Raw genomic sequence first — 14,088 nt, forward strand, 5'->3', positions numbered from 1 at the left:
TTCACAGACACAAATGACATGGGGCCTAAATGTCTTTGCCTGCTTAGAAGTCGTGGCTCCCAGATGCATGATGGGTAGAGAAGAGGTGGGACTAATCTCTTATTTGCTCATCTAGGCGTCATGCTCCCCTGGTTTATTCCCTCATGCGTCACTGCCTGGTTCATACTGGAGTCCTCCACTCCGGAAAATCCCCTGGCTGCACCTTTTGTTCAGTGTGCCGATCATTGTAAAAGCAGCAAGATGTGGACTCTGATTGCTCACAGAGTCAAACAGGAAGCCTCGTGTCAATTAAGGGGGTGGAAGAAACTCGGTGGGCATTTTGACAGCTAATGTGTCCTTGAGCATGGTGTGTGTGTGTGTGTGTGTCTTGAATTTGATGTTTATAAACCTTAAACTCTCTCTCTCTCTCTCTCTCTCTCTCTCTCTATATATATATATATATATATATATGTATGTATATATATTTCTGGGTTTTTTAGGTGGGGTTATTTCACTCATTAACTCACTTCCATACGGGAGCCTAGGACTTCCCGGGCCCACATAGACTCAATGACAATAACCAGTCGCTCTGTGTGTGACTAATGATATCTATGTATATGCTCAATACAGAACCATAAATTACCTTCCAATGTTATGAGACTTAGGGGTGCTTGGTTTCTGTAATTTGTCTGCATGGTTTTCACATGAACATTGTAGATGATATCATGACACAGCAGGAAAGGTTGGGCACATCTGGCTGTCATGCCTTAAGGACTCTGCCCTGACTCCAGCAGCTCCTAGCAACTGCTCTCTCAAGGCTGCAGCAACGGAACACTGAGCCCACACTGGGCTGGGTACCTTGAGTCAAAGTACGTTGATTCCAAAGCTGCCTCTGGCACAGCACTGGGCTTCCTCTTCCTCATCTGCAAGTAGAATCCCTGAGGCTCCTGACTCGTAGACCTGGCCAGGTATTTTCATGTATAAAGCATAGAGGAGAATGGCTGCCCCGTGAGCATCAGCTACTATTGGGGTTAATGTCAATGCAGCAATAAAAATGGTATTAGTGCAATAGGAATAATTATAGTATACAGGCTGAGTGTCACTAGCCTGAAAAATAAAAATCAAGAATCTTAAATGCTCTCAAATGTACAACATTTTTCTCATTGACACGTCATTACAGAAAAGCCCACCTGCCTTCCAGAGATAAGAAATCAAAATGAACTGAACATCTAAACTAAATCAGCTGGAGGTTGTGGGTATGTGACATATATAGAACATAAACAAAATTCATTATCACACTTGGGATCCAGCCCCAAGGTATCTCATTATGCATATTTAAATATCCCAAGGCCCAGTCCCAAAGATCAGAAAGCTTAGCTAGGTGTGGTCCCAAGGATCTACCATACCTGTATTTACAACATGCTAGTATTCATTGAGAACATTTTCACACAAGGTGTCTTAAACGTGATATGATTTAACAGAAGCAGCGTGGCTTCTCTGAGCAGAAACCCAATTTAGCTTAGAAAAAGTGACTCATCGGGGGTCCGAGAACCTTCTAGAAGCAGGTGTGTCCTGCCTCTTCACCTACCCAGAGAGCCCATTCTGATGGGTGAAGGACTCAGTCAGTGACGGGAGCAAAAGTATTTCCATAATCGCCACAAGAGGGCGCCACAGAGCCGTGGGGTGATGCCAAGTGGAATCTCTGCTCTGGCAAATTCAGGCATGATCCCCCCCCCCCCCCCCCCCGCCTCTTGGCTTTTCTTTCTCAAGGTTCCCCGCCCACGGGACTGCTTTCTTTCCCTCTTGATGTCATCTTTTTACAGTGGCAGGAAATTGTATTCATTGGAAAGAGCGCTGACTGTCACCCAGTCAGATAACGAAAAGGTTACAAATAACACCGGAAAAGCAAGAGTTTGTTGAAGTTACCTAAACCAAATAGAACAGAGAGCACAGAGCCAACTTCGTTTTTAATGCCTCGTGTTTGCACGGATACATTGAGTGCGAAATAAAAGCGTGTATTTTTCCCAAGCACTTCTTCACAATTTAAACATTGTGAGGGCTTTCATGATGGTTGATGCCAGTCTGTTAGCTCAAAACTTGGAGTCTGGCTTCTGCACCTCCACACTGTCTTGCTAGCTTAGAAAAGTAACACAAGGTGTGGTGGAACAAGTGGGCAACCGCACATCTGAGCCTGACCTAGAGAATGAGATGCAGGGTCCTTTTCTGGGATGCTTGGAGGCAGAGCTGCACACACGACTCAGGGTGAGAGGGGGAAATTCTGTTTCCTAGTCCAACTCCCACAACAGGGCACCCTCTGGGCGCCCTTCTTATGAAGTGGTTAGGTACTCATGCAAAGCTAAACATCAGCAGCTGAGTGAGAGACCGATGAGGGGGAGAAACCTGGGGCTTTGGGTTTTTTTTCCCCAAATTGGGAATCTGTTACAGATAAGTAGCGGGCCTAGAAGTCCTTGCACTAAAGCAGCTAGCGGGGTCCCCAGATGCATTCTGGGTATGTGAGGCTCGGAGTCAGCACTCACTGTTCCAACATTCAACGGTCCAGGAAAACTAATCGAGCCCCAACACTTGGCAGCACTCAGCGCCGGGATGTGGAGCAGACTTTGTGTATTTGTCATCCAAAGAACAGAAAGGAATTTTCCACTTTCTCCATGTCTAAACACATCCTGCGTTCTCTCACCAGACAAGCATGTGTTTGAGGAAAGTTTATAAATGGAAAGCAGGGCCCGGACCTGGGGAAAGGTCAGTCACCCGTGACAATGCAGAAAGCCATCTGAGTCACGGCAGGGCCCAGCACATGGGGAGCAGAAACTCAGATGCAGCCCCCACCTAGAGATCTCCCCAGGGTCGCATGGGGTCAGCCTAGAGCTCTCAAGTAAGTAGCTTCTGTTTGTCTATCGTTTGCCTTCTCAAGACAGAGCCTTCCTAGGTAACCACTTTGAGCTCACAATCCCCCTGCCTCAGACTCTCTGGCATTGGAATTATTACACTCCACACTGTCACACTCAGCTTGCATATGTAAATCTGTATTTTTTAATCCAATCGGTCTTCTGGGTAAAGATCGTACCACACCGGCCTACCACTCTCAGGCTCTTATCACCAACAAACCGTGGTGAAGAGACCACAAGAAAGTGGGGTTTATTTATGACTGACTTAGTCACGGCAGGGTGACCCAGGGGCTCAGCACCTGTGTTTCACCTTGACCCAGGGGCTCAGCACCTGTGTTTCACCTTCTCTCTGAGATGCTGTCTCTCTCGGCCCCGCCTCCAGGTCAGCTCTGGACACAGCAGCACAGATTGCCCTGTCACAGGCCTTTCCTCTGACGCCCTGTAGATCTGCACCAGGTCCCACTGGCCTTGTATGCAGGAATGAGCATGCTCCCCTTCACACAGGGATGCTGATCAGAATCTTGGCAGCCCTTGCCCCCTCCCTCTCTTTCCCCTCTCCCTCCCCTACCCAGGTACACAAAGGTGGTGGGGTTGACCCTGAAGACTCCCTTGTTCTCCACACCACCAGGCACACAAACCCTGGGTCTGAAGGATGCCAGGAGGAAGCAGTGCCCTAGGCAATAGGGTGAACCTCAGTTGACTTCATGCCCTATGTTAAAGGTTTGTCTCAGATATGTATCCTAGAAGTTTGTGTCAAGAGATCAATAATTGGTACACAGGCTCACTCATTAACACCATTCATCTTTTAAAAAATACCCAGAATTCTGGAAGCATCCATTTGTGAAACACAGAGGCATTCAGGACACCCTCAGACCTAGATGCTGAATCCCATGTGTATTCAAGTGCTACCAGTTTGTCCACCACTGGGCAAGACAACACAGAACAAAAATCGATAAACTCCAAAACGGTGAGCAAATGAAGGGAAATCAGAGGCGCACTGTGCGCTTCTGGAATTCGGCTCCCAGATTTTTACGGTATTAGCTGTGCAGTTCTGCAGCAGCAAAAGCAGGCGTTGAAGTTAAAAGGAGTATTTAGATTTAACCAACAAGGCCAACAATGCTGAGGAAGGTAAATAAGGATTGTTTGCAGCTGAGTGTGAGGTAGCCATGCTGACCAGAGAGGTGAAAGAACAAGGCTGTAGGCAAGACAACAAAGTCAGTCCTGGCAGGCTCTGGCGGACCCTCACTGAGCCCCCATGAGGAACATACACAGCATGTCTCCACAGCATCAGCAGAGGGAATAAAAACTTCCACCTAGTCTAGGACAGAGAGCAGATTACCCTGTGGATGAGGCGCCCAAGGAAGATGGTAGTTATCTCGGTAACTGTGATAGGGGTTAGTTGTTAATTCCCAACGTCCAGAACAGGCAGTGGTCCTGGTCAGCTACCAGCTGGTCATGGAAAGGTGAGAACAGAGAAAGCATGATTTAATTAACATCTAGAACACCTAGGCAAGAGCAAGGGCTAGCTATCCCCGCCAAGATCAAGAAAGAATGGATAAGGGTGAGCAAGACATAGGATTCGTCCCTGATAGGGCAAACAGCGTGTGGTCATCTTCCTGCTTAGGTCAAGGGAACATGCAAAGAATATGCAGGCCTCCCATTTCCCATTGGGTCCGCTTATGATACACTCAGAGAATCAACGAATCTTAATAGACAATACATCAATCATTGCCCAGCTTCTGACATGAGTTCTTGGGCAAGAAGCTTGATGGCAGCTCCCTCGGGACCCTTCTCACTCTTGAAGCCTCCATCTCTTCCACCCTCTTCTCAGGAAAACGACTCCTTCTTGCTCACTCTCCAATATCATTGTCTTTGCTTCTCATCTATATAAAGTAACGGACTTGAGAGTCACGGTTTCAGGTTGACTTTTGTTGACCATTGATTTTTTTTTTCCACCACCTTAGTCTCTGTGTCAAGTCCAGAGGTCAAGGGAGGCCCCATCACTCTCAGAGATCTGCAGAATTCCTACCAGCAGCCATGGTCATGGGGCCGAGAGGTTTGGCATACCTTCTGAGGGACCTAAACCAGCCAATGGTTCTCTGCTGCAGAGTCCCGGGGGTCCCCAATCACTCACTTCACTTCTCTGGGCCTCAGTTTCTTCTATGATAAATTAAAACAGCTGGAACAGAGGGTGTGTAGCCTTATCTTTCTCCTGCCTGGCAAACACAGTCATGGGTGCGAACAGATGAGGCCAAGATTCTGACCATACCAGGAGGTACTACAATAGCCATCTTCATCTGTGGTCTCCTGTTCTAAGGTTTAGCTGCTCAGTCAACTGAGGATGGTAGCATCACTTCGCACAGAGTGACAGGTGCCTTCCGTATGAGGTGTTTGACGAAGACAGAGAGAGTCCACGCTCACATATATTTTATGACAGGCTATGTTGCTAAAAATGTTTGATTTTGTTCTTACTATTATGTTTCTAAAGTATACCTTAAACATATATTTATATATTAAACACATTAAATATATAAATGTTTATATGTGCATGAAAAATGTATCATATACTGAGTTCAGCACTATCCAGTTTGGAGCACCCACTGGGGTTCTTGGACCAGCTCCTCTGCAGATAATGGGGGATGCTGTACCCCAGGAGTCTTGGAACTCATTTGTGACACGCTAGTTGGACATCTCTAGGCTAGATGACTCATTAAATATGATTGAACTTCGAGGCCGCTCTTTTCCAATTAATTCCTAAGAAAACTCCAAATGACTCACTTCCTGAACACTGGTCTGTCACCCAGAATTCTGTAAAAATTGTGCCATTACCTGTTTTATAAGTACAGTAACAATAGACAGTTTGGGGTGTGGATCCCATGGGCCTACTGTAAATCTCACTGAAAGTCTGTAAGAAGCCAACACCCTTCTGTAAGTAGAGTCAAGATGGTCTATTTATCAGATTATCAAAGGGGAGTCACTGTCAAAGAGAACGGAGCTTCCTGCTGTAGAGTGAACCTCGTCCATCTTTAAAATACGGGTCTGTGCTTTCACAAATCCCGCATCAGAGCAATGGCCTACAAACAAGAATGCATTCAACTCCAGAGCATGTGTCGGGTGTTCAAACATATGAGGTGGTAATTCCTTCGAGCAAAGGAGCCCTTGTGTTTTATTAAAATATTCTTTAATAAAAATATCAGTGTGTTGATATAATAGTTCACATTTTAGCATTCATAATACATCTTTTTTAATTTTAAGCAAAAGGAAAATTAGGACATGAAGGCGAGAGGAAAGCTTCATGACTGTAAAAAAAAAAAATTCAGGTTAAAAATTTCAGCACAGTTGGCCTCACAGAAGTCAGGGATTTTCAGAAAACAGTTTCTTCTGATGAGGTCGTTTGGTTTGTCTGCCCTGATCCTGACAGGGCATCAGCTACTGTCTCCCTGAGTCTTTCAGAGAGAGATAACCAAGGAAGTAAGAGTTCAAATCTAGATATCCCCCATGTCCTCACCAAAGGACTGGTGGTTGATCATTCACCTTAAAAAGGAGCCTGGGAATCATACTGGCAGATGTCACCACCTGGTGTGCCTGGAACCCACTAGGCAGGCACTGTGTCCTGGACTCCACACAAGAAATGGCTGCCCCATTAGTCAGCCCCATCCCTGGGTTCCGCCAGTATTGCTGGAAATTTCCAGGAACCAACCAGTGATGGAGGAAGGTCATTGGCTAATAAAGGAACTGCCTTGGCCCATTTTATTGGTTAGAGGATAGGTGGGAGGAATAAACAGAACAGAACGCTGGGAGGAAGAGGAAGTGAGTTCAGTCTCGACAGCTCTCCTCTCGGGAGCAGACGCCTGAGAGAGACGCCATGTCCCGCGCCATTCTAGAAGAGAATGGGCCAAGCAGTGTTTAAATGAATACAGTTTGTGTGTTGTTATTTCGGGCATAAGCTAGCCTTGCGGGCGGCTGGGGTGCTGGGGACGCAGCCCACTGCTCCTTATTTCAACAAACCAGAAGTACAGACCCATGGAGGGGGAGGAAGACAGAGTGAAGAACCAGTCAGGGACATCCCTTGGAAGCAACAAATACCTAACTGTACTTGAACCCGCAAATCCTCTACAGGGAGTTAGATTCCTGTGGGGCAAAGATAAGCTGAAAAACAAAATGTCACAGGCAGGTGCCTTGATGAGCTCCTCACTCCGGGGCATTCAAAAGCATCTGGCTCCCTGTGCCTTTGAGGAAGGAGGAAGAAAAAGAAGAGACAGACAGACTAGCGGTGATGGTGAATCGAAAGGTGGATCTCACGGACAAACCTTGAGGGCACCTGAGGATACTGTGGTACATGGAAGAAGTCAGCCACAAAATGAGAAATACCAAATGAGGTTTCTTAGTGGAAGTTCCTAGAATAGTCAGATTCACAGGGATGGGAGGTGGAATGGTGATTTCCAGGGGCCAGGGAGGACGGGAATAGAGAGAAGTGATTCACTGAGAACAGAGTTTCCGTCTGCTAGGATGAAAACGTCTCAGAGGATGGCGATGATGGTCGTGTCAACGTGAAAATACTTAATGGCCTTGCATAACAATTCGACTTAAAAATGACTAGTGTTCTATCTTACCATAGTTAATTTTTTTTAATAAAAAGTATTAAAGTGAGGTCCAGTTTCAAGTCTCAAGTAAAGATATGGTTGCCACAATGCCAGCCTGCCTTGATGAATTCTCAAGCAGAAAGATGGACTTCCCATGAAGCCTTCCACTCTACCAGCTCTTCCTCCTTCTCCCTCTCCTCCCAGGCCTTTCCATCCTGCCTGTGGCCTGGTGGCCCCTCCCACTCCCTCCTCATCAAGGCTCACTTATTAATCCCCAGTGTTTCCATTATGTAGTTATCTCCCCCAAACTTCTGCAACTTCTTTTCTGTGTAGGTTCCTCAGTCCTCAGGAATGCCAGAAAGAGTTACAAGCCTGTGCTTTGTGGCTATAGAAGCAGAAAGAGCTGCTAGGAGAGACACGGAGGCTGTTATGAACGCTTCACAGAGCTCTGGGGATTCAGCTGTCTTACGCTCTCACCATGCTCCACGCTCGGCAGGCTTTTTTAAATATGTAGTTGTCTTCGAGTCGCCCATGCTCTTGGAACTCACTCCTCACCCTCAGTCCTTCAAGAAACCCCAAGAAAATGACTACTCCATTAATCTAGACTTCTGTGGAATTGTTTTCATGATTTGTGTCCAACACCCTACTTATCTGAGGTAAATAGACATTTGTTCACGATTCCCCAAGCAGTAGCACGCGTGTTAATCACAGCTTGGTAGAGTTGGTCTGGAGTTGATTTTTCCCAGCTGGGCCTTGAGAAATAGTAGCTGTGGTTGACAGCTCTGTTTAGCATCAAAACACTGGATAAACTATGCATTCATATACTGCCCGTGATAAAGGGCGCACTCACTAACCCAAAGCTCACAGAGATTTACTGGGGTTAGAACCACATCACCTCGGAGCTGTAATTCATATATCTCAAATATTCTGCAGATTTCTGGCAGACAAAGCATCTTTAAAAAGTGAAAGTTTTTTTCTTATTTCATTTTGACAGATTATCTTTCAAAGCTTGGAGTCCTTTGGTCCGGGTGATATTTAAGTGGTTCCTGGGGGTATCGTGCTAACTGCATCGTTATCTAACTGCAGTGGGAGAGAGAAGGAAATTCAGATACAATCTACACTGCCAGGGGCCCAAAGCCTACTAGATACAGACAAGCATAGATATTGTGCTACCGTCCTTGCTGGCCTTCCCCAAGGCTGCCCACTTGGCATCCTCAGACTTCTCAGTCTCCCATCCCAAACATGGACCAAGCATCCTTGCCACCTGCTCTGTCATCCTGACCATCCACTGTATCCCACAGGCATGGAGGCTGAGTTCCATAGGTACCCCATTCTCAGGAGCTTATATGGGTGTTCAGGAGCTGTGGTGCAAACAGGAGTACTAAAGAAACTGGTCTAATTAAAAGCATCAAACAACAACAACAACAACAAGGTCACTCACAACACAAAAGAGCAAGCTGCATGGGTAGACAACCCAAAGAGGATGTCACTGTGATCCAACACACACCAACTACTCTCACTCAGGAACTTATAAGCCCAGTGGCAGCATCCCATTTGGCTGCTGTGCAGTTGCAGGGCGTGTGCCTCAGCAGCTGGACTGAGGAAGATGGTGGATACCTTCTGCATGGCATATGGTATCTTACTTTCTTCCAGAACTTGGTCTTGGCACACTGTGACCGCTCTGTAAAGTCCCCGTGCCACCGGATGGCCCCATGCTTCTGTCGGATGTACTGAATGGACTCAGGCATGGTGCTGTAGTCCTTGATCTTCTCCAGTTCGATCAGGATGACCTTCATGCCATCCTGGATGAGGGCATTGTAGACAGCGATTTGCTCTTCTGACAAGCCCTTTAGAAAGCCGAAGCTGGAAGATTCTGGGGCCACAAGCACAATCAGTCTCCTACAAAGTTTAATGTTTTCATCAATGACGTTGGCCACAGCTGGAATAGAGAAGAAGGATTCAGAAGACCATGCAAGAAAACAGCAAGGCTATAACGCTACTGGAAATAGGAGAAATGAGCAAGCACAGGGAAAAAAGACTTTCAAGTAGGCAAGACTGAGGCACAGGTGGATTAACTTTCATTACCAACTGTTCTGGGCAGGGCTTCATTTGGTGGTTACATTCTGTTCTGTTATCTCTTGGTATGTCTCTTGCCCCAAGACTATCTAGCGGGGTGTTTTATTGCAGCAACAGGAAAGTATCTTATACAGGGGGAAAGATGGCATAACTTATGGTGTATAAAATCTTCTGTGGAATGTTATTTTAACTAGGTAAAAATGTGTTACATTGTTTATGCTACAGAATATTACTTTAACTGTATAAGGACGTGTTACATTTGTCTATGCTGCATTTGTTTAACAATGTAAAGACGTGTTACATTTCTTTATGTTTCATTTGTTTAACAATGTACAGATGCGTTGTGTTTTACCTTGCCTGCCTAAGGCACTTGATTGGTTAAATAAAATCCTGAACAGCCAATAGCTAGGCAGAGGAGGAACAGAAGGGGCTGGCAGGCAAAGAGAGTAAAGAGGAAGAGCAAAGAGAAGAAGAGAAAGGGAGAGAGCTAGGGACAAGCCTGAGGTCAGAAGCCAGGCAGCAGTCAGGAGACATGGAGACAGCAGGACCAACAGTAAGGAAACAGCCGGAAAATAAGACATACAGAAGTAAAGAAAGGAAGGTAAAAAAAACAAAAAGCCCTGATGCAAAATGTAGATGAAGAGAAACAGGTTAAGTTATAAGAGCTAGTGGGATAAGGATAAGATAAAGTCGAGCATTCATAACTAATAAGAAGTCTCCGTGTCATGATTTGGGAGCTGGTTGGAGGCCCAAAAGAAAAGGTCTGGTGCAAAAATCAACTTTAAACATCACGGTATTTGCATTTTTGGACTAATGAGAAACTAGACCACAGTTATTCTCGGTGACAGCAAAGTGAATGACCACGTGACTTTTTCCAGCTTTGACCAAGACTGCTGCTTGTTCCTATAAATGGATGAACTGTATCTCTGGGCCAAAGAGACTCATATGACTGAAACCAGGATTCCCTAACATTCTGTTGTAGCACTATACCTAATAAAGCAAAGGCCTGACTTCTAAATGTAAGTGGTAGTGGGACTAGGAGGCTCTATACATAGACTTTTGAAAGCCCCATGTGTTCAAGGGACATTTGTAACATGAGAGGTAGGAAGAGGAAGGAATGGGAAAGGAAAAGAAAGAAGTTTCTTTTGTTTGAGATGGGGTCTCTACATACAGCCCCAACTGGCCCTGTATTGCATTCGTCTTGGCTCAGCCTCCCTAGTGCTGGGATCACAAGTGTGTCCACTTATTTTTGTCGTTTGTTGTCTAATGAAAACATACCTTGTCCAGGGACTTCATCCCTGCCGAATATAAATAGCTTATATCCACACTGCTTCTCCAGCACCTCAGGCAGGATCCTCAACGCCATTGTGTCCACATCACGGCCCTGGCTCTCTGTTGGGCACTTGGGATATAAGACATAGGCGTCATACAGCTTCTCATCTGAAAGGAAGAAGAAGCGAGCTCACGGAATGACTGTAGCAGATCTCTCAAGTAAGCAAAGTGAACGCCAGATCACTGCTGTGATACACTTCAGCCTGGGTTCAATGACCTTTGTGTGGCCCATGTCTTGGCATTCCACGCTACCACACTGCACTCTTACAACTGACCCATGAGAGACCTGTCTCATCCTCACTAAAGGAGAATAAAATCTAGCCCGAACAGGTGGTACCATTTCTGCATTTGCTAATTGCATCATAAGTCTCCCACTGCCTGTGGTGGGGCTGAAAATGAGACCTCGGGGTCTGGGACCCATTAATAGGAGATATGGGCAATGGAGACCTGTACTGATGATCCCAAGCCAAATGGGTTGGGTCCCTCCTAACTGAGCACACCAGAAAATTCGTCATAGACAGAAGAAGCCTCAGCAGACTCCAAATGTGCCCTGTATCACCGAGGAGTCCATCACTACAGCACATGTGGGCAACATGTCCATCGTGGACAAGGGTTTCCTGGGCAGCTACAAGACCCATCACTGTGCTCACCAGGGTAAATGTGAACAAGACACACCACTTGACTCTGCGCACCCCTCACAAACAAGATAAGATGGTATGTGACATTTAAGATGACAACAGCCAAAGGAACACACAAACAAAAAAAATTCTCAATGACTAGAATTCTTGATAGACAATATTGATAGAGGGTATAGAACAGCTGCTGGGTGTGAAACAGTGGGGAGAGATGGGGCAGGATGGGAAATGAGGATCTAAGAGCAGAAGATTAGCAAGAATCCAGCACAGATGTTTCCGCTTCCCTGTCCACTGCCATGCAAGGAGGCTGCTGTAGAGAGAGCTATTGGGGTCTTCTACAGCGGAGACCTCCATCAGTACTAACGAAACATCTTCAGGGAACTCGACAGTGGAAACCAAAGTCAGGTCTAAGGAGGGTCTAGGCCACAAGCAGATTCAGCTTTGGGATCATAGGCAGGTGCTAGGGGACTGATTTGTGTTTGGAGACAATCAAACCCAACACAGCCAAGGCTCCTATGACATGCTCAAGGTCACCAGATATAACTGCAGGAAACAGATAACTTTTTCTGTATAAAATTTAATGCTAACTATATGACTTGCCAAAGTTCAAGGTTTGGGTGTTGTTTGTTTGAGGGTGAAAAAAAAAAGAGAAAAACAGGGATCTCATAAGTTCTTATTTCTTGTCTGTTTAAGAAGGAACCGAACCTTCCCATGTAAGGATTTAGACGGGTTTAGACTTGCATCCCTTGGGAGCTGTTGGTTTCTTGATGCCCCATGTATAGCAGGAAGCATCCTCCTTGGAAAATGCAGTTCCCAGGTTGGTACCCAAATTTATCACCCCCAATTCCGGCACAGCCCCTGGCATCTCCTAATAGTTTCTTATTCTCCTTCCACTGGCTTCCCTTAAATAGCAAACAAAAGGAACTGTATTGGCCAGATGTTTTCTCTTGTGGCAGAATCCTGTTCTCTTTGGAAACAAGGCATCAGAGGACATAAGTTCTCCTTGGTCTCCAGCTCGCCATACTCGGAACAGATGGAGAGGGATCTGGTGGCACAAAGTCTCATGTGTTTTGAAAACCCAAAACAAAGCAAGCCCCCAATTATCATGTCTTTTTTCCTAAGCATGCTGGAAACCAAACCCAAGGTGGTGAATGTGCTTAACCCGTGAGCTAGCTGTATCGTTAACCCTCAGAGCAAGATCTGGAGCAAAGGTAAGATTATAGACTTGTTCTCCACATGTACTGGGCTTTCACCACCCTCAGAGACCCACCTGGAATCCACATCTGGGTTGTTTTGTTACAACCCTCCGATTTCTAATAACTATTATTATTTTATTTCATGTGCGTGGGGCAGTTGACCTGTTTGACATGTGCATGCAGTGCCCAAGGAGGCCAGAAGAGGGCATCAGACCCCTGAAACTGAAAACAATAGACAGTTGTCCCCTCGAGTGTGGGTTCAGGGAATCAAACCAGGGCCTTCTGGAAGAGATGTCACCACTGTTGATCACTGAGCCATCTCTACAGCCCCTATGCACATCTCTACAAACATCCTCTGATGTTTAAAAGACAGGATCAGATAGCAACATCAGGCACTTCCTGGCTAGCTGTGAGAGATACACTTGAATCCTACAATTCTGAGCAGGAAGCTGGGATCAACACGGCTGCATGATTTCTCAAAGGTGCACAGAATTTTCTAGGCCCAAGCTGCTCATTTCCCCTGATGTAGCCAAACAAGATTCTGAATCAGAAAACCAAGGGCAGATTTCTCCATGCCTCGCCCTATCCAGCCCCATAGCAAATGTATTCGCCAAAGACAGAAACACTTCTGGGTGTGTGTGTGTGTGTGTGCGTGTGTTTCCAAGAAGTAAGCCATCTCTCACAAAGAAGTAATGTGTAATTCCACTCCTGTAGAATTGTGTGGTTTTCCGAAGCTGTATACAATGGACCTGACGCCAAAAACAAAAACCAAAACCCCCTCAGCTCCAGAAAACACAAGCAAACAAAGCTTTGGCCTATCTCCAGACAACCAACATTGTACTTCAAGGAAGCCCACCTCTGTGAGACACTGACAAGAGATGCCCTTGTGGGAAGGCACTGAGGAAAGGGTGGCTGCCAGTCATCCAGCTGAGGCCTCAGACCCACCCCCCGCGAACATCTGCACAGCTCACAACACACACAAGCACGAGGGATGGCTGTTGTGCACAGTGAAGTTCCAAGGCGACTTGTTTCCCAAATGTAGTCACAGGAGCAGCAGTGCATGAGGAAGCAAGCAACAGAGAGCAGCAGATGATCCTGCTGGTTACCTCCTAGAATTTTCTAGAATTTCAGGTGGCTGTTCTGAGGAGACTCCGTTGTACTGGTTGCTGTTCCCAATACCCACCTCTCTCGGAAGTGGGGGTGCCAATGTATTTCTGTCCTGGCCAAGCTCTTGTATTTTCTGAGGCTATTTCATCATTCCTTCAGGTAAAACATTTGTACAGCCTCTATGGGCTGTTGTAAAGCCCAAACGAGATCATCTTCATAGGCTGATCACTGTTTAAAAATTACCTAATGTTTCTTCAGTTCTGTTCTCTCAATTCAA

At 46.0% G+C, this 14,088-nt stretch overlaps 1 protein-coding gene across 1 annotated transcript in view; it reads right to left on the minus strand.

Moving 5' to 3' along the window:
- Positions 1–6,797: 6,797 nt before the first annotated feature.
- Il1rl2 (interleukin 1 receptor like 2) overlaps positions 6,798–14,088 on the minus strand; it is a 36,661-nt gene continuing 29,370 nt past the window's right edge. The window contains exons 11-12 of the mRNA XM_041656132.1: positions 10,820–10,981; positions 6,798–9,404 (exon numbers count right to left, since the gene is read on the minus strand). Of these exons, the coding sequence (XP_041512066.1) occupies positions 8,986–9,404; positions 10,820–10,981 (581 nt within the window). The 3' untranslated portion in view covers positions 6,798–8,985. The remainder of the gene's footprint in view (positions 9,405–10,819; positions 10,982–14,088) is intronic.

This window comes from Microtus oregoni, unplaced genomic scaffold, assembly GCF_018167655.1.
Source record: "Microtus oregoni isolate MIOR12 unplaced genomic scaffold, Mior012 000007F_ref0000211, whole genome shotgun sequence".
Lineage (NCBI taxonomy): Eukaryota > Metazoa > Chordata > Mammalia > Rodentia > Cricetidae > Microtus > Microtus oregoni.